Below are 21,307 nucleotides of genomic sequence, written 5' to 3'. Positions count from 1 at the left end.
GGGGTAAACAATAAAATAATCCTTAGGGTATGTGCACACGATAGCGACCATTACGTCTGAAATTTACGGAGCTGTTTTCAGGAGAAAACCATACATATTAACCCCCGAATTACGTCCGAAATTACGGCTTGAATGCATTCCCGTAATTTCAGCCGTTACGGACGCTGTCGTGTGAACATACCCTAAGGGTATGTTCACACACACTAATTACGGACGTAATTCAGGCGTTTTTGCCCCGAATTACGTCCGAAAAATGCGGCTTGAATGCATTGACAAACATCTGCCCATTGAAAGCAATGGGCTGACGTTTGTCTGTTCACACGAGGCGTATATTTACGCGCCGCTGTCAAATGACGGTGCGTAAATAGACGCCCGCGTCAAAGAAGTGACCTGTCACTTCTTGGGGCGTAATTGGAGCCGTTATTCATTGACTCCAATGAAAAGCAGCGCCAATTACGTCCGTAATGGACGTGGCGTTCAAGCGCCTGCACATGCCGTTATGGCTGAAATTACGGGGATGTTTTCTCCTGAAAACATCCCCGTAATTTCAGCTGTTACGGACGCTGTCGTGTGAACATACCCTAAGGCTGGGTTCACACGACCTATTTTCAGGCGTAAACGAGGCGTATTATGCCTCGATTTACGCCTGAAAATACGGCTACAATACGTCGGCAAACATCTGCCTATTCATTTGAATGGGTTTGCCGACGTACTGTGCCGACGACCTGTCATTCACGCGTCGTCGTTTGACACCTGTCAAACGACGACGCGTAAAATAACTGCCTCGTCAAAGAAGTGCAGGACACTTCTTTGAAACGTAATTTAAGCCGTTCTTCATTGAATTCAATGAAGAACAGCTCAAATGTTCGGCCGTCAAAGACGCCTCGCATAATGCGAGGAGGAGCTTTTACATCTGAAACTACGCAGCTGTTTTCTCCTGAAAACAGTCTGTCTTTTCAGACGGAAAAGCCAGTGCTCGTGTGCACATACCCTTAGAGTATGTTCACACGCAGTGGTTTCAGATGTAATTCGGGCATTTTACGCCTCGAATTACGCCTGAAAAAATGCCCCTAAGGGTATGTGCACGCGATGAGAGGCTTTTACGTCTGAAAAGACAGACTGTTTTCAGGAGAAAACAGCTGCCTCGTTTCAGACGTAAATGCTGCTCCTCGTATTATGTGAGGCGTCTTTGACGCCTGTAATCTTGAGCTTCTCTTCATTGACTTCAATGAAGAACGGCTCAAATTACGTTGCAAAGAAGTGCCCTGCACTTCTTTGCCGAGGCAGTCAATTTACGCGTCGTCGTTTGACAGCTGTCAAACGACGACGCGTAAATGACAGGTCGTCCGCACAGTACGTCGGCAAACCCATTCAAATGAATGGGCAGATGTTTGCCGACGTATTGTAGCCCTATTTTCAGACGTAAAACGAGGCATAATACGCCTCGTTTACGTCTGAAAATAGGTCGTGTGAACCCAGCCTAATACGCCTACAAACATCTGCCTATTGCTTTCAATGGGAATTACGATGTTCTGTTCCCACGAGCCTTTATTTTATGCGTCGCGTAAAATGATGGCTCCTCAAAAGAAGTGCAGGACACTTCTTGGGACGTTTTTTGGAGGCGTTTTTCATTGACTCTATTGAACACAGCTCCAAAAACGACCGTAAAAAACGCAGCGAAAATCGCGAGTGGCTTAAAAAATGTCTGAAAATCAGGAGCTGTTTTCGCCTGAAAACAGCTCCGTATTTTTCAGACGTATTTTGCTACTGCGTGTGAACATACCCTAAGGCGTAGCTGTGTGCATGGTCTGTTATTACGGCACGGACGGGCCGCGGAGTGTCATCCGCGGGCCGTCTGCAATCACGGACCGTGCACACTCAAAATGTGCATTGATTACAACGAGCCGTATAATGACAATTCCCTTTTCTTTTTGCAGTCCAGGCTCAGGGCAATGCACGGACCGTGGAAACCACGGTCGTGTGCATTGGCCCATAGGTTAGCATGTGTTTTATACTATCCACAATTACTGCTCTGCAATTGCCAATAGTATACGGCCACAAATACACGGTCGTGTGCATGAGGCCTTATAATGTTCTAAAAAAACAATGCCTACATAAAGAACACATATGGTAAACCTTATTTATTTAATATTTGGTGTAATTACCCATTTTAGAAGCAGAGGATTTCAAATGTAGGAAAATGCTAATTTTACCAAACTTTCTTTACATTTCAGATTTTTTTATAGGAGAAGACACATTGACCAAAATTTACCACTAAAATAAAGTACAGTGTGTTACAAAAAAACTATGGTAGGAGATTAAATCAAGACAATTCACAAAGTTATTTAATTTTTTTATTTAAGAGACATTGAAGCAATAAAAATAAAATAAAAAATGCCAGCAAAGGTGGACATACCAGGGTCAGACTGGCCCACCTGGGTATTATAGGATCCTCTGGTGGGCCCAGGCTCTGACACGATAATGGGCCCTCATACAGCAGAGCCCCAAATGTCTAGCAGAATATAACCTAATTTGGAGATAACTTTGAAGCCAATCACTTGTCACTAGGGTATCTTTTATGAGCTGATTCACAAATAACATATCTGACCTTATTGATGACATGTCCTGTGTTGGAAATGCTAACAACAAAGATTACCATAGACTTGTTCTGTATGAATAGAGGAGGGGTCCTCAGTATCATTTCCTCTGGTGGCTCCATTGAACCCAAGTCTAAGGGTATGTGCACACGATGAGAGGCTTTTACGTCTGAAAAGACAGACTGTTTTCAGGAGAAAACAGCTGCCTCGTTTCAGACGTAAAAGCTCCTCCTCGCATTATGCGAGGCGTCTTTGACGTTTGTAATCTTGAGCTGCTGTTCATTGACTTCAGTGAAGAACGGCTCAAATTACGCTGCAAAGAAGTGTCCTGCACTTCTTTGCCGAGGCAGTCAATTTACGCGTCGTCGTTTGACAGCTGTCAAACGACGACGCGTAAATGACAGGTCGTCTGCACAGTACGTCGGCAAACCCATTCAAATGAATGGGCAGATGTTTGCCGACGTATTGTAGCCCTATTTTCAGACGTAAAACGAGGCATAATACGCCTCGTTTACGTCTGAAAATAGGTCGTGTGCACCCAGCCTAAGCGTTCAGCTTCCGTTTTTTCAGGCGTTTTTCAAGGCGTAAACGCCCCAAAATACACTTGAAAACACTGCGTGTGAACATAGCCTCACTCTGGTATATACCCTAGGTTTCTCCTGTTTGGACATCACCTTTAAATTATTAGATTACGTAGAACATTGTACTATATATTGATGCACATGCCACTGTAAATCTGGATTTGTTAATGGCGAATATATGTTTGTGTTATTTATGGAGACTTATAAATGACTTGTAGCCTTTTTAGGGTTTTCACATATCAGACAATTTTTGTGGTCCCGAGAGTGCCCCAATTTATTAAGCACATAAAACATTTTCAGCAGCAAAAAAAGCCTACAAATGGCAAACTAGATTTACATTTGCATATAGTCGCATATGGAACATTTAATTTATGTCGCGACATTTATGCATCAATTTATTCTTCAAGATCTAGAAATTCCGCCAAATTTACTTCTGTCTAACAGCTTTAAAAATATGGCGCGCATTTGGTAAAATGTACGCCTATTCAATGACAAAAAAAAAAAGACACTTTTTATTCATGTGCCCCATTGGGTTTTATGTGGGTAGTATTTATATACCTAAAGTTAGCCATACACAAAAGATTTCATGGAAAAAACAAGTGTGGAGTGTGTTTGTTTATTTCAATAGTCAGACACTTCTACCAGGGAGAACAAGGAATCTGTAGGACTACCCGAATACATTTTAGATTGTCGTCTAGAACCTTAGATACATATAGTCTGTTTAATATTTTATAGGTAGATGCTATTGGCATTCATTCTTTATTGTTTTGGGTATTCAGAAATTAATTTTAAGCAAAATGTATTTGTAGCAAAAATAGAAATAAAACATGAGTGAAGTATGTAAAACACGGAATACACATGTCGTTATGGAATGTAGTCGTTTTTTTGCTATATAGAAGCTGCTTGCTGCATAACTGTTTCCTGACTATTGATTTTTATGGCATATTCACTGGATACGCTATAAAAGTCAGATAAGTGGGGCTCCAACCTATGGAACTCCTGCCTATAGTGAGAACCAAAATGTTCGGTCCCTTCTTGGGGGACAAGTGGCTGCGCATTTGTGGTCGATATCCTTTGCATTGTGCGAACTGCCGTGTTTTTCTGTCCATGTGCTATATGCAATTTTGCGCATAGCACACGAACCCATTCATTAATATGGCCCCATGCACACGAATTTGCGTGGGGGCCGCGAGTCCAGGCCGCAAAAACTCAGGACATGTTATTTAACGGTCCGTATTTGCGGTTTACGTGACCTACTTGGGGTTGAGACAAACTGGTGACATCAATTCCAGCCTTCCTTTTTTTGGGGGATCCGTGAATACTGATGACACACGGATGCACTACAGAAGGTTTTTTTGCAGACAAATGGACCCCAAATACAGACAACGGGTCCCCTAAGGCCAAGTTCACACATTATATTTGCATTCTCGGGTGTTATTGTCCCAATTTGCACACATATTGCATTTTTTTCTCCTGCACCTTTCCAGTAGTGTTAGCACATGCTGTAAGGTACAGTGTTTTTCTCGCTTTATTGTCCCTCTGTGCTGGCAATAAAAAAGAATCACAATATAAAACAGGATTTAAAAACGAGTTTACCAGTTGTAGCAAAAAATTGCATGTCAACCTCGGGCAAGATTAGGGCTGCAAGGTGACTTTCGATCACGCAACAGTCATGGTAAAATAGTAGGTTACTGTGACCATCACTAAATATCAATGTTTCCCTGGAAAATGTTATGTGACTATCTTCCGTAGGGAAACATTGAAGTTGCGCAATGGTGGCGGAAACCCAAAATGTTACCGTCACTATGGAGCCCGAGCCCTATTTATTAGTGCGATACTTGTGAGATTTGTCCACATATGAATGAAACCTAAGAATAGTCTACTCCTATACCGCTGTATTGCAATTTTACGTTTTTTTTTTTTTTGCATTTTTAGCAAGTGCAAGGCCAATATTTCAATACAGTAGGCTGCTTAATACACAGATCTCAAGATTTGGGATGCCTTATAAAACAACATCTTCATTAATGAATAACTTGGTTTAAGAGCAACAAAGTGAATGAATTATAGCTGATGATGGCAGCCGTAAAGGTTGTTATAACTACCCATTGCCAGGTGCACCCAGCTATGACATTCCATGTATACACTGAGCTATAACAGAAAACATTCATATAAAAGACCATAAAATGAAGGTCCCTCCTTAACACCCACCAGAAAGACGTTGCGGATTTGTTGCGGAATTACTGCAGATTTAACCCCTTCTACGTTGAACAGGGTGAAACCTAATGTGAACATCCAGTTTGAATGAGCATGCTGCAGATTTGAGAATCCGCAGCATGCTCTGATTTCCATGCGGGGAATGTTACATAGCTTTCAGGTGAGATTTGTCCACATCCCATACACATTACTGGTACTGTAATCCACTGCGGTTCATTGTTATTATGCAAGATATGAACCAGTTTGGAACAAAATAATACATCTTTCTCATTTTAACCTGTAATTCGCCCTCGTGAAATACTTTCCACCGGATAAATGCAAAACGGATTATCAGATTTATCTCCATATTTGGGTGGGGAAACCACTATTAACAAAAAAGTAGATATAATACATTATTTCCTAGATATAGTCATGTCACTTGCCATAGACTGAACATGCATTTTCCAATGATAAAGTATACGGAAATAAAACTATAAATTTTTTTAAAGTCATTGAGTCAGTTGCCATCTGACAAAGGCATAGCTCCATGACAGCATATTTATACAGATAATAGATATATAGATAAGTCCTGTTTAATGCTGTCTGATATAGCAGTAAAGCTACAGTATAATGAACACGGCACGTTGTTATCCTGCCAGTAATAATTCAGCTTTATGTAGTGCTTAGTGCAATTTGCAGCACTTTGTCAACAAAAATAGGCTCCAAGCCGATCCCGGTGTCTTCAGTTAGTCTTCTCGCTTTTCCAAACAAATGTCCTTGTTTGAGAATGTTCTGTTAATGCTCCACTGGAGGAAAATTTGCTTCTGAAACATCTGTAGGTTCTTGTATTGAATTTCCCACAAACTGTAGGTAACATAAAATATGTAATAAAATATGCTTGAATTAGAGATTTAATAGTGCATTTTATAAACGGAGTGGTTTACATTTTATAAAATGTTAGGTTCTAGTAACGAAACAACTTTATGAACCCTTGTTTGGGCCTTTTTGGCTTGATACAATGTTAGGCCGAATTCAGACGACAATAGTATACGTCAGTGTGACGACCGTTAAACGGCCATCACATGGACGCATGTATTTCAATGGGGCCGTTCACACGCCCGTTGTTTTAACGGACCGTGTGATGGGTCCGTTAAAAATAGAACGTGTCCTATTTTCGTCCATTTTCACAGATCGAAAATGGGTCCCACACGGGTGCAGCTTGGACGTGAAAAACTGCTGTTTTTCACGTCCGAGTTTGCACTCGTTCGTGTGAATCTGGTATAAGAATGATAGGACCAGGTGCAAATTTGTATTAAATCATAATAGGCAAGCAACGTGAATAGTGAGATCTGTTTAGTGCAGTAAAACTTTGGAAGGAAAGACCTTTCCTTATAGTTCGTATGATTTCCCAGTGCATTGACTTCCTACCTCATTCCAAAAACAAACCAATAGGTTTATTGGATTCCTATAAAATTGCCCAGATCAGCTCTTCCTGGTGAACAAGTGGCTGTTTTTCCTTGTATGTCTGTGTTTACACTTACATCGTGGTTACCGTTTATAACAGAAACCACAAAGCACTGCTGGATCTAAAGTATATATGACAAATACCACAGGCACCAGACAGACCCCATTGACTTATAATAGGGTCCGTTGGTTTTGTCATGGTATCCACTCGTCTGTTTGACAAATCTGACGGGATCGGTGATGGAGGCTCTGAATGGAGCCTCCGATGCACATCTGAACATATTCTAGCTGGAACTTATATGGGTGTTCGATTTTATACATGAGGTCTACTATATCATTATTAGTTATGCACCCATGTCTTAGTAAAATAAAGGCCATGTTCAGTCTGTGTGCAGGAGGCTGTATGGTGGCACACAAGGTCCCTTCAACTTTGTTTACTGAAGCTGTAGGCACTCTGTACCGAATGGTGCTCCATGCAACGCTGTGTTACGGAATTATGCTTCTAGGAGAGAATGACTCCATTATACCGTATCTGATGGCACATTCCATGATGTAATTTGACTCAATATGAATAAAAGGCCCCATATACTGCTATGGGCACTGTACTACAGCTCCGTCCAACTAGGATTTGTACAGACTCGTAATACGGCCAGATGCATGAGAGTTTAGAAGATTCATTTCTCTAGACCACCAGCCAGCTGTCAAATGTGAATGAATGGGAAGTTTTAATTCCCATTCACACAGTGCAGTAGTTTTTGTAGCAATTCATTAGCTTTTTTACAAACAGAGGCCACAATCGACTATATGTTGTTACTATAGTTGGCGCTACAATTTCTTCACTGCTATTTTGATACAGTTGGCGCTATAAAACATCTTTTTAACCATGCATATATAAAAAATGCTTGTTAATACAAATTATGGTGATATATATAATAACACAGTTTTTTTGTTAATTAGTTGGACTGAAAGCCCGATTATTAGGGTGTAATTACACTGTACCGCGCGGCCGAACACCACACTGTAAAACTGTATGCATTTTTACAGCGATTTGCCGCAATTTCCGTCCTAACTGCAGGGAATTGTGGTAAAAACACATGCGTTTTTTGCAGTGCAGTTTTCACACATACGGCAATACCGCACCATGTGACTACACCCTAATAGCTCATCTGACTTTAGAATAGTACAGTCATACCATTCCAGAGATAGATAATAAAAAAAAATGCGGAGCAGCACTGTAGCAAAAAAAAACACATGGCAGGTGCAAGCTTCAAAGGAGCGACCTCTCCTCATAAAAGATAAAAAAATCAAATAGCGAGGAAGCAGCACTCAACAAAAATAAAGTGCATTTCTAAAGAGAAATTAACATATTACACAAACTCCAGTCCAGTAATATGTATATGTTGTTGTTGTTTTTTATTTTGCATTAGTGGGAGTTGTCCAGCTGTGAAAAAAAAAAATTTGGATGCCGAATATATGTCAAAATAACATCAATAATTGCCGTTCAATTCCGGCGCCGATGCTCACATGGTCCGCCGTCAGTCTCTGTTTAGCAGAGATGACATGACTGCTGTAATCACTGGCCGTAGCGTTGATGGTAGTAAGTACAGCATGTGACCGCTATGGCCAGTGATTCGCTGATGCGGTCATGTTTTGTTATGGCACGTCATCACTGCTATGATGTAAACAGGGACGGGCAAGAGCGGCGGAGAATTTAACATGTGAGTATTATTTGTTTCGTTATTTTAACGCATATTCAGCAGCCATTATTTTTAAACAGCTGAACTACCTCTTTAATTGACATTTTTTATTGTTTCCTCTGAAAATTCCTAGATTAAAAAGCAAAAAAAAAAAGGGTTATCTGACCTGTGGCAATGCTGTGTTGGTGTTATGCAGATCAATCATAGCAAGAGAAGGGATACGAGACTCTGCGACCGTCTTGTTTTCTTTCTTCACCAGTTTTGAACTTCGGACTAGGAAAACAAAAAGGAACACCGGCATCACACAAACTTCAGTCATAACATTTCTATGCTGCAAGTACACAAATGCGGATGTTTAGGAATGAAGCTTATTTATTTTCTAGAAGTAAATACAAAGTTATTACAACTTTTCCCTATAGAAAGTTATTACCTCATTGTATCTGCATGTGGAATAAAGTCTTACATTACATACACCAGGAGTGAGCACTTGCTAATGAATAGGTACAAGTATAAGTTATTCCGCACATAACACATATAGCCCCTAAGAGACCCACAATACACAAACAGCAGGGACAGGCCGTGGTTAAGATATCCATTTCCTAAAATATAGAACATCTGACAGCTTATTGTTCTGACCTGACAAACCCATTGTAAGTCAATGGGATGTGTTTAACCGTTTCAGGACCACGCACTGTAAATTTACATCCATTTTTGTGCTGGCGATTGTGTCCCTTGCAGCAGCCCCAACACCTGAATCGGGTTGTTACTTACAACCTTTGGTCCTGGTGACATCATTGCGACCTGATTCTTTTATGTCCGAATCACGTGATCACCCTGACAGCCAATCATGGCACTCACAGGGAAATTTTGTTGATGCAACACATTTTCCTGGGGTCTGTGCTGTATAAAATTCTCTCCTACCTACTCATGTCAGAACAAGATCAGAGGGGAGGGAGAAAGTCTTACACAGAACAGACATAGATTTGGCTGAAAGTTAACTCCTTCCTGCCAGCTCCGCATAGATTAAAGGGTTTATGGCGCATTCCCTACCATTTTTCATGCATATTTGTTGACACTGCTTTCTCCTGCGCATAATATTATCACCTGTTTAGTGTCATTTTGACAGCCCAACCCTGTAATGTGACCTTGAACTAAAATATAATTTCCTTGTAAATCTCTTGTAGAAAGTGCTTATCTAATAATAAAATGGGTGCTTTGTTCTTGTAGAGTTCGGCCATGTTCAGACGTGGAGGAATTATTCCGCTGAAAATTTTGCTGCAGATTCCTTGAGAATTTGCAGCAACATTTTCATATTTGACAGGTAATTCAGACGTTGCAGATATCACAGCAGACTTGCTGCAGATTTCAGCCTTTGCAATGCAAAAGCTGAAATCCGCAGTGAAATTCCGCTGCTTCTCCGCAACATAATGTGCATGCTGCGGAGGGGAAATTCTGCACCGCAGCCTAAATTCCGCACAGTTATTTTCCGCAAAGTCTGAACTAAGTTTTCTACAAATGTACAGAAACAAATGTAAAAAACGGCTGCTGCAGAATTCCACTGCGGACTGTCCGCACCGGAATTCAACAGCAATTCCACCACGTCTGAATGTGCCCTTATAGTGGCTTCATACGTTGGACATATATTTCACATCATCTGCACAGGAGGATTAGGGGGATTCATTTTTTGGAATAAATAATATTGCTTGAACCAACTATCTTAGAAAGCATATGGAAATAATGAGAACATTTTAATTTTTTACCATTTTTCCCTACATAAGACCCTCAAAATAAAAAGATATCACCTCCAATTTGGATAAATTAGAAAGCCCTATGTGTTCTTCAAAAAAAGGAAAAAATATTTGGGTACACTAAGAAGTGAAAGTCATTTTTAGAATGCAGCATTCCAAAGCGTGAAATTCTGCTCTGGGCCCCAAGGCCCAAAACACCCCTTGGTCATAATAGGGCTAAACTGATAACATATTCTTCATGGCTCCTGTAAAAATGAAAGCCTCAACACTGATGAGACTAACAATGTTTCAACATCGTTAATATCTTTCTTATTACGTAAAACAATAGCAGCAAAAAATAGACAATGCCTGTTGAGGAAAAATAATTTTTCTAAACCAATTTCTTGCTGTCAAAATAGGAACGACATCAGAAAACGAGAAAAGTCTGAAATGCCTCTTAAGGCGTAAGTTACAGGGGTTTTACAGGTTTTTACAACTTTTATTAAAGAGGACCTGTCTCCTTTCCTGACACTTCTGCTTTACTAAATACTTGTATTTCCCACAATATAACAATTTGGGAGCCTCAATGTGTTGTGCCATTCCTCTGTTATGAATGAATTGACAGCTGGGTGTTACCAGTTGGGGGTGTGTCACTACATAGAATGACATTGTCCAATCAGTGCTCACAGAGTGAGACCATGTAGAGACACGCCCCTTTGACAAGAGGAATAGTAACAGCCAGTTGTCAATATATTTATACATTTCCAAGAGAAATAACAGAGGAATAGCACAGTGCAGAGTTTTTAGGAAAATATGTCCCAACATTATTATTTCATGGGGAATACAAATATTTGCAAAAGCTGACATGACAGATGAGCTGACAGGTTCTCTTTAAGCTGGACATGGGTTGAAAAAACAAATAATGATATTTGAAATCCACAGTCGCTCCCATGCAGTGTTTCATGGTCCCCCACCAGTCCTTGTTTTAGCGCGCTGCAGCAATAACGTGTTGTCCTGACACGTGACCACGGCCAATCATAGGCTGTAGTGTCGACATTACTGACATCACTGCTGCCATTAGTGACCAGTGCACTGCATGTGGACGACACTTCATTGCTGCAGTGTGGTAAAAAACAACCATCAGTGGACCATGAAACGATCAGCGGGCAATTTGACCGTTGAGTATATATATATATATTTGAAAACCCCATAAAGCCCTTTAATTCACATAGACACTGTAATTGATCAAGGTTATACAATGCTAAAGAGTCTGCATTGGGTGTGTGTGTGTGTGTGTGTGTGTGTGTGTGTGTGTGGGGGGGGAGGGGGGTGTTCCAATTCCCTAGAATTTTGTGCAATATTCAATTAACATTTTAGCCGTAAAGAAACATGATTATAAAATACTCACCACTATAAAGACTGCCAACTTCCGTGCTCCTCAATTCCGGCAAGTGACCATAGCTAAGCTCTGGCAGTCTCATGTCAGCCCTTGAGAACTCCCATTTTTTCTTGTTTAATTGAAGAGGCGTCTTGTCATTGCCAATCTATATTTAAATGTGATATTAATTCCTAAAATTGTAACATGTATCTTACACTGAGCTGTAGTAATTCAATTAATACATGTCTATGCCAAAGGCCTCAATCTGATGCGGTAACATTAACAATTAGGGCACGTCCAGACATGGCGGAATTGCTGTGGAATTCCGCTGCGGACAGTCCGCAGTGATTTTCCCTCTGCAGCACGCACTGTCTGTTGCGGAGAAGAAGCAGAATTTCACTGCGGATTTCAGCCTTTGCAATGCAAAAACTGACATCTGTGGCAAGTCCGCTGTCTTTTCTGCAACGTCTGAATTACCTGTCAAATATGCAAATGTTGGTGCAGATTCGTTACGTAATTGGCCCAAATCTGCACCAACATTTGCAGCGGAAAAACTCTGCCATGTCTGGACGTGCCCTTGGCGTTATAGTTTGGACACCTAAAGGGTTTGCTCACACAGGTCAGATACGCTGTGGAAGATTCAGCAGCATATCCAACCCAGAACCCCAAGGAAAAAATCCAGCCAAGAAGTTGCACCAGACGGTGCTTTAATTTTGTGCGAATATTCGACCGGATTGACAGCTGTGGAATACGTCTTACCGGGAAAAAAAATAAGTCTATACTCGCCTCTTGGTGCTGCCACAAAAACGCATCCCTGCTTTCCCTTCTGCTTTCTGTACAGCCGGCCTCCTGTACACAAAGCAGATGGAAGTGCATGCACGTTGCTATGGGGCGTCAGTAATTGTGAGTAAAGTCTTTCTTTTCAACTTGCGGAATTTGCTTTTAATAACCAGCATAACCGCAGCAAATTCCGCAAGCATTTGTTGAGAAATTTTAATTCGACATTGAATTAAATGGGGGAAGTCTGCAACAAATTCGCAACTTTCTCACAACATAAATTGACATACGACGGATTTGTAATCGGTAACTCAGGTCAATTTATGCACTCATTCTGAGGCTTTATTCAGACGAACGGGAATCACGTCCGTGCAACGCGCGTGATTTGCACGCGCGTTGCACGGACCTATATTAGTCTATGGGGCCGTGCGGACATGTGCGTGATTTTTACTCAGCGTGAGTCTGCTGAAAAAAAGTCACGACATGTCCGTTCTTTCGGCGTTTTTCGCGCATCACGCACCCATTGAAGTCAATGGGTGCGTGAAAACCACGCATGCCGCACGGAAGCACTTCCATGCGAACTGCGTGATTCGCGCAAGAGCTGTCAAACACTGAATGTAAACAGAAAAGCCCCACGTGCTTTTCTGTTTACAAGCATCCAAACGGAGTGTCTTTGAGATGAGCGAACCCGGACAACCGAACCGAACTTCACCGGGTTCGGCCGAAGTCGTTTTGACCGAACCCGGCAAAAAAAATTCTGGTACGCGACGTCAGGAGATGGTCACTGTCCAGGGTGCTGAAAGAGTTAAACTGTTTCAGCACCCTGGACAGTGACTTCCGATCACAATATACATGAACGTGTAAAAAAAAAAGAAGTTCTGACTTACCGATAACTCCCTGCTTCTTCCTCCAGTCTGACCTCCCGGGATGACAATTCAGTCCAAGTGACAGCTCCAGCCAATCACAGGCCAATCACAGGCGCAGCGGTCACATGGACTGCCGCATCATCCAGGGAGGTGGGGCCGGATGTCAAGAGAGGGACGCGTCACCAAGGCAAGGTAAGTACGAACGTCTTTTTTTTTTTTAACAGGTTGCTCGATATTGTGATCGGAATTCACTTTCGAGGGTGCTGAAAGAGTTACTGCCGATCAGTTAACTCTTTCAGCACCCTGGACAGTGACTATTTACTGATGTCGACTAGCCTCATCTCTATGATGGCGGCTGCGCGAAAATCACGCAGCCGCGCATCATACACTGATGACACACGGAGCTGTCAAGTGGTTTTTACGCGCGCAACACGCCGTGTTTTTGCGTCCGCAAAAACGCCACGCTCGTGTGTATCCAACCTGAGCAGAATTTTTCTGCAGTGTGTGGATAAGATTTAATAAAATCGAATCTACTATACTGCTAAATTTCTATACAGAAAATCCGGTCGGGAATTGTGCAGCATATACAACATGTTTGAACATACCCGAAAAGGGGATTTCTAGGACTTTATAAAGAAAAAAGAAATTACTTACTAATATATCCTCCATCACTATTTATTCAATGCTCCTCTATGTGCAAAAGCTGCAACCTGTGTATATTGGCCCAGACCTGTACTTGCGTATACATAATGATGCACATACAGGCCAGAGATGATAGACTACGCAGAAACATGATTTTGTTCCAATAGCACCTTTTCGGTGGCTGCTGGACATTTTACAACAGGATACAGGGCCAGAATACCAATGGGGAATATATTGGCAATTAACCTTTTTATTTTATATTTTCTGGAAAAAAAAATTACAAAAATGTCTCAAAAAAACGCTTTAGGTGTAAAATTATTTTTTTATTTGTGTTATGTTGTAGATAATATACAGTGCATAAACTTACCAGTGTTGTAACATTTGGATTGTAACCAGGGGAAGGCTTTCCTCCATTTTTTTTTAAAGAACTGACAAACATCTTCCCTCTTTCTTCTCTTCAAGTAAATAGAAAAGTAATTTATTATTTGAATCCTTGTATTTCTGGTCCTAAACATAGTGTCAGAGAAAGCTAATATACCATTGTTAAGTATTACTAGTTATTGATGGCGTATCGCTAGGATATGCTAACAGTATGATAGTGTGCTGTCTTATTGCTGGGACCCCCACCAATCACAAGAAAACAGTGTCCTCTACGCACGGTGGAGCGCCGTGGCCGCTTTGACTTTTATAATAAACAGCGCCACTCTCTTCCGTGTGTTGTCTGGTTTTGCAATTGAGTCCTATTCAAGTGAATGAGGCCAAACTGTAGCTGCACTGTAATAACAGATATATTGCACAGACATTATGGGGCTGTGCCTATTAAAAGCCAAATATCCACGTCAGCTGAAATCTCTTCTATATCCCCTTACCTCATATATAATCTGTTCTATATCGCCTCGTAAGTGCACGGCTGGTATTACGTTGTACACAATGCAGTCTACAATTCTAAAACTGGCCATACACATTAGATAAAAGTTGTTCAAACCTAAATCTAGACCATCCTCCAACTTCAGACATCGGGAAAAAGAAGGATCGGGTATGCTGGATTTCAAAATGCCCGATCCTTTGTTCCCGCAGGAGATAAGAAACTGTAAGGGTATGTTCACACGGCAGCGTCCGTAACGGCTGAAATTACGGGGCTGTTTTTAGGAGAAAACAGCTCCGTAATTTCAGCCGTAATGGCATGTTGAAGCGATGTTTGCTGCGTCCATTACGGACGTTAAATGGAGCTGGTTTTCCATGGAGTCTATGGAAAACGGCTCCATGTAGGTCTGAAAGTGACGGGCACTTCTTTGACGCGGGCTCTTTTTTACACCCCGCCTTTTGACAGCGGGCCCTAAAAAAAATGCCCGTGTGCACAGAACATCGTAAGACCCATTCTAATGAATGGGCAGATGTTTGCCAACGCTATCGAGGCGCATTTTCGGACGTAAATCGAGGCGTAAAACGCCCGAATTACGTCCGTAAATAAGCCGTGTGAACATACCCTTAGAGGGATCTGACACCAATATATTACCTTCTCCCAAATAAAGTAAATATGCATGGCCAATTCTAGCGTGGATGTTCATAGTGGAGTAGGGTGTAATAGTTATTACATGTGTATGGCCAGCTTTACATAATACTATGTATTGTTATAATCATTATTATTGTTGATGTTGGCCAAATGCTCACGTACAGAAGTATGGGGAAAAAAAACAACAAGTTAAAAATGTGTATACTCCAGTTACCTGAAACTAACATGGTTGGAGAAAGATGATGCATTGGTTGAGGAAGTCAAATGAGGAGAGATGGCAGTAAGGTTGTAACTGATTGGAGGAATTATGCTACATGGGCTTTTTTGATGATCGAAGCTGGCGCTTGATTCTTTCAGTGTGACATAAGGCGCTGTTCTGTTCTGATTTGATCCACTAAATAAACTACTAACATTAGATGTCACATCATTCTTCTCACTCTTATCTGTATCCATTTTAATTATCTTGACTTTTAAGGGTTTTGCATCTTTTCCTTTAGATTCTATGTTAAAGTCCTATAAAAATAATTAAAAACAGATAAAACAATAAAACTGAAACAAGTTAATCTGGTTATGTTAGGTCAAAATACAGTATGTAGTACACCTTAAATAAACAATGTACCTGTAAGCTATGCTGCCGTCACGTTCAGAATTCTATCCTGCATTTGAGTTCAATCTTTTACAGTATAGACCCATACATTTCTATGTACCGTATATGGCGGCGTATAAGACGACTGGGCGTATAAGACGACCCCCAACTTTTACCCTTAAAATATAGAATTTAAGATATACTCGCCATATAAGACTACCCCTCTCCCAAATGAAAAAGTCAGATTTAATTTCAACATGATAATTTTAATTCAAATGCGTATGACATACATGTACTGTATTTAGCAGCAAAACGGTCACTTATAAACATAAGGCTGTTTCAAACATGTACGGTAAAGCTAAAACTTTGCAAAACAAATAAGAAAGTAAGTGCCGGACAAGTCCCTGGTGATCATAACTGTAAGCTGCGGTATTTTAACAGGTCTTGCTGGCGTGACAGTTTCCCTTTAAAAGCCTTCAAAATCCTCCTGTTCGTCATCTGATATCATAATTACATCAATGACATCTTGTGATACATTCGTAAGGCAGTCATCGTATGGATCGAATTCCGTGTCAGATGGTGCGCTCTCAGCTTCAGCTTCCTCTACTTCCTCTTCATCTTGCCACAAGTAGTCGTCCTCCATACCATCTAATGAATTCGATATGCCGCACTTCTTGAAAGACTTGATGACTGTTTCTTCATCAATATCATTCCAGGCTTTAATGACAAACTGGCACAAAACATCCAGCTGTGGAGCACGCATGTTTCCTCCTTTTGTGAATGACTTTTCGCCGCTAACCATCCATTCATTCCAAAGTTCTCGAATGCGATCCTTAAATGGCTTGTTTAAGCACACATCCAGCGGCTGTACCAGCGATGTTAATCCTGCAGGAATAACTGCAGCATGGGTGTTTAATCTTGCAAGCCTCTGCTTTGTGCTAGGAGTTAAATGAGCCCTGAACATATCCCACACTAGTAGACTAGATTTTTTAAGAAGTCCACCTGGTCGCCTGCTCCACACATTCTCAAGCCATAGCTTTACCCCTTCTTCATCCATCCAGCCTTTTTCATTCACATGCACAAAACAACCAGGAGGGAACTTGAGTTTTGGCATTGTTTTTCTTTTAAAAATGATCATTGGTCTCAGTTTGGCGCCATCAGCTGTGCATGCTAATACCACTGTAAAACTGGACTTCTCATGCCCTGTTGTTTTAATTAAAATTGTTTTTTCACCTTTTTGATGGACAGTTTTATTTCCAACCATATCAAAATTCATTGGAGTTTCATCCATGTTTCCAATACTACTTAACGGATAGTTGTGTTTAGTGCGCTGTTTTATTATGTATCGATGGAAACTATTTATTTTGTTATCAAGGTCTGCAGGTAATTTTTGGGCAATTTTCGTCTTTTGCCTCAGTACCAGATTATGCCTTGCCATGAATCTAGTACACCAGGATGCAGTGGCCTTAAATCTGTTGCTCTGATCTGGGTTAGATTTGGCCCACTGAAGTGCAAACAGGCGTATTTGATTTCGTGTCACTACATAACCGTTTTGGCGATGCTTATTCACGATATCTGCTACATGTTTTTCGAGTTCTGGCCAGTGTGGGGTGCCTTTTCTTAATGCACACTTACCCCTTGGCATATTGTTTAATGCTTTTTCATTTACTTTCCAGTCCCGAACCATCTTTTCTGTTACTCCATACTGTCTTGCAGCAGCACAGTTATTATGCTCCCTGGCAAAATTTATAACTTTAAGTTTGAAACTGGCTTCATATTTCTTTCTTCTTGCTTGTTGAGCCATGATGGGGGTTTGACTGTTGGACATTTTTATACTGTACTGTATGTACCGTACTGTTGCTACTGTGTGAACAGGCACAGAAATACTGGTACTGTAATATTACTGTATGTGGTGTACCCAGTGCTATTACAGTACGGTAGTTACAGTATAAGAAAGAGGGCTGGGCAAGCAGGGAGAGCTGACCAATCTAAACAGGATTTGTACAACAACCAGCCAATCACTGCAAGCTATGGTACGGTATGTACAGTGCCATACCAGTGATTGGAGTGCTTGTTGTACAAATCCTGTTTAGATTGGTCAGCTCTCCCTGCTTGCCCAGCCCTCTTTCTTATACTGTAACTACGGTACTGTAATAGCACTTTGGAGCATTAGTGCATCCATCTGGCCTGCCCTTATACCCCTCTTAACACTGCAAACCCCACCCCCCAAGCATGTGTGAGCGCTTCATAGCAGTAGCACATCATTGCCCCTCCATATACCCTGTATCAATACTAAAACCTTCCCGACTCCATTATTAGCTGTCTTCAAACCCCCAAACCCAAATGTCGTCGTCCCCCTTTCGTGCAGGAGCGCTTCACTATGGCCATTGTATACTGTAGTACCATACTCATCCACCGGCGGCAGGACCCAGGACTCTATGTCTCTTTGAACTCGCGCATGCGCAGATAGGCTGCTTCATCGCGCGAGATCTGAGAGGCAGGGAATGAGAGGAAAGGGCGGGCCAGAGAGATCTACGGAGGCTTACAGGATCTTACAGAGATGTTCCCTGGCGGCTAATACCGGCTTCCCTCAGATCCATGGCGGATTCCGTGCATCCCGGGAGCCTGTGTACCGGACTGCAGGCTCACAAGGTAACACACAACCTGTGTATAAGACAATATCCGGCATATAAGATGACCCCCCACTTTTGACATTTTTTTAAGGGTTTAAAACGTCGTCTTGTACGCCGATATATACGGTACATTGTATTTTGGGTGAGTGTAACACAGATCCCGAAAAAACAGGGTGCATAAGAAGGCTTGCTATGCTATGCTGTTTTCATATCGCCCATTCACTTCTATGCGAGTTACGGAAACAACCTCGCTCAGCGAGCTCGGTTGTTTCTCGGATTTCCGGCTACCGCTGCACTGATTCCCTGTCAGGATGTGGCGGACGGTGTTGGGGACATGCTATAAATGTCTAAGATGGGAATAAGGGCCTGTTCACATCAGTGTTTGCTTTCCGTTGAGGGGTTCCGTCTGAGGTTTCAGTCGACTGCGCTATTGATTCCGTCAAACAAACGGAAACCTGACGGAATGGTGACAAACGGAAACCATTAGCAATGTTTCCGTCACCATTGATATCAATGGTGATGCAAACGGAAGCTAAGGTTTCTGTTTGCCTTTCCGTTGAGGGGTTCTCCCGATGGAACTCCTCAAAGGAAAGCCAACGCTGATATGAACAGGCCCTAACCCTAATAATGATTAACTATTTTTATACATTTGTTAGTATTGTGTAGTGATAAAAGAAACAAGAATTCACATGCTTTACCTGTATGGCCAATGCTTTCTTTTCTCCTGGGTATTCATCTTTTTTGCAGTTTTTTATTTTCCTGGGTGGGGGTGGATTGTCTTTAGAAAGTTTCTGAACTCTGGCACTGATTTCCTGTGAGAACCTTTTAAGAATGTTACAGAAATAATGATTATATTTTATAGATACATACGATGCAACCTGCATTTTAATTTGCTAGTGTTGTCCAGTCACAAGAAATGGATGGCTCCTTAGGATAGGCCATCAATATCTGATTGGTGGGGGTCTGGCTCTGACTCAACTGTTTTAAAGGGCCTGCGTTGCTCGTATGAGCGAGGCTTCCCCTTTAATCCTCATCTGCGCCGCGTCCCCTTCAAAACAGCTGATCGGCGGGGGTGCCTGGAGTCGGACCACCAACTGATGAGATATTGATGGACTGTCCTGATGCTAGGCCATCAATTTAATAAATATTGTTTCAGTGTATATCATAAAGATCCTGCTGTGGATCATCTTTATAGTCCCTGCTGTTTTTTTTATTTTTATAATGAACTATAATATTCTTTATAATATAAATGGAGATTGTCCATAAAATATATTGTTCTAATTCAATAAGACATCATTGACCGCGTATTGCATGTTGAATATTATACAACATTGGTTCAATTGCTATTGAGCTAGGGGAAGGTACTCCTGGTGATTAGGTATTATAATCATGGGACGTAGCCGCTGATAATTCATTTAAAAGAAGCATTACACAGCACCCACTGAAAGCAATAGGTATATGAAGCATTACACAGCACCCACTGAAAGCAATAGGTCTATGGGAAATCTGACATGTATTTTTACTACAGGATTCGCAGCAGAAATTGGAGGTGTGTGAATGGAGTTATTGGAGATGGATTTTATGCACATTTAATGCGTATTTGGGTCGTGGAATCTTCACCCAAATTTTTGTCAAGTCTGTGTTGCTAAACAAATAACCTGCCTATATTAATCGCATATGCATTAGTAGGGCACTTGGAAAGTAGACAACCCCTTTAGTTATAGCATAGAATTTAAAAGTTGTTTTTCTCGTACGAACACCTTTAGGGCTTATTCAGACGAACGGGATATACGTCCGTGCAACACGCGTGATTTTCACGTGCGTCGCACGGACCTATATTAGTCTATGGGGCCGTGCAGACAGTTGCGTGATTTTTACGCAGCATGAGTCCGCTGCGAAAAAGTCACGACATGTCCGTTCTTTGAGCGTATTTTCACGCATCACGCACCCATTGAAGTCAATGGGTGCGTGAAAATCACGCGTGCCAGACGGAAGCACTTCCGTGGGACGCGCATGATTTGCGCAACAGCTGTGAAAAGGATGAATGAAAACAGAAAAGCACCACGTGCTTTTCTGTTTACAAACGTCCAAACGGAGTGTCATAATGATGGCGGCTGCGCGAAAAGCAGGCAGCCGCGCATCATACGGGGCTGACACACGGAGCTGTCAAGTGCATTTTGCACACGCAAAACGCACACGCTCATGTGAATCCGGCCTTAGAAAGGTAAAGCTCATAGCTGGACAGAATATCCAACAAGACTTAGTAGTGCACTAAAACATAAAAATGTATGTGGTGATTTTTTTTTGTCTCTTTTAGGCCTGATTTACACGAGCGTGTGCGTTTTGCGCACGCAAAAAAACGCGGCGTTTTGCGTGCGCAAAAGGCACTTAACAGCTCCGTGTGTCATCAGTGTATGATGCGCGGCTGCGAGATTTTCTCGCAGCCGCCATCATTATGACACTCCGTTTGGATGTTTGTAAACAGAAAAGCACGTGGTGCTTTTCTGTTTACATTCAGAGTTTGACAGCTGTTGCGCGAATCACGCAGTTCACACGGAAGTGCTTCCGTGCGGCATGCGTGGTTTTCACGCACCCATTGACTTCAATGGGTGCGTGATGCGCGAAAAGCGCACAAAGATAGGACATGTCGTTA

At 41.7% G+C, this 21,307-nt stretch overlaps 1 protein-coding gene across 2 annotated transcripts in view; it reads right to left on the bottom strand.

The window, feature by feature from the left end:
• Positions 1-5,708: 5,708 nt before the first annotated feature.
• The window catches only part of CDKL2 (cyclin dependent kinase like 2), a 75,697-nt gene continuing 60,098 nt past the window's right edge, over positions 5,709-21,307 (bottom strand). For both annotated transcript variants that reach the window (XM_075860699.1, XM_075860698.1), the window contains exons 8-13: positions 19,353-19,476; positions 15,650-15,948; positions 14,290-14,377; positions 11,668-11,803; positions 8,699-8,805; positions 5,709-6,235 (exon numbers count right to left, since the gene is read on the bottom strand). In XM_075860699.1, coding sequence (XP_075716814.1) covers positions 6,167-6,235; positions 8,699-8,805; positions 11,668-11,803; positions 14,290-14,377; positions 15,650-15,948; positions 19,353-19,476 — 823 coding nt within the window. In that variant the 3' untranslated portion in view covers positions 5,709-6,166. The remainder of the gene's footprint in view (positions 6,236-8,698; positions 8,806-11,667; positions 11,804-14,289; positions 14,378-15,649; positions 15,949-19,352; positions 19,477-21,307) is intronic.

Source organism: Rhinoderma darwinii, chromosome 1 (genome assembly GCF_050947455.1).
Source record: "Rhinoderma darwinii isolate aRhiDar2 chromosome 1, aRhiDar2.hap1, whole genome shotgun sequence".
In the NCBI taxonomy this organism is placed as follows: Eukaryota; Metazoa; Chordata; class Amphibia; order Anura; family Rhinodermatidae; genus Rhinoderma; species Rhinoderma darwinii.
Note: the sequence above shows the minus strand (reverse complement) of the source record. Positions and strands in the feature narration are given on the sequence as shown.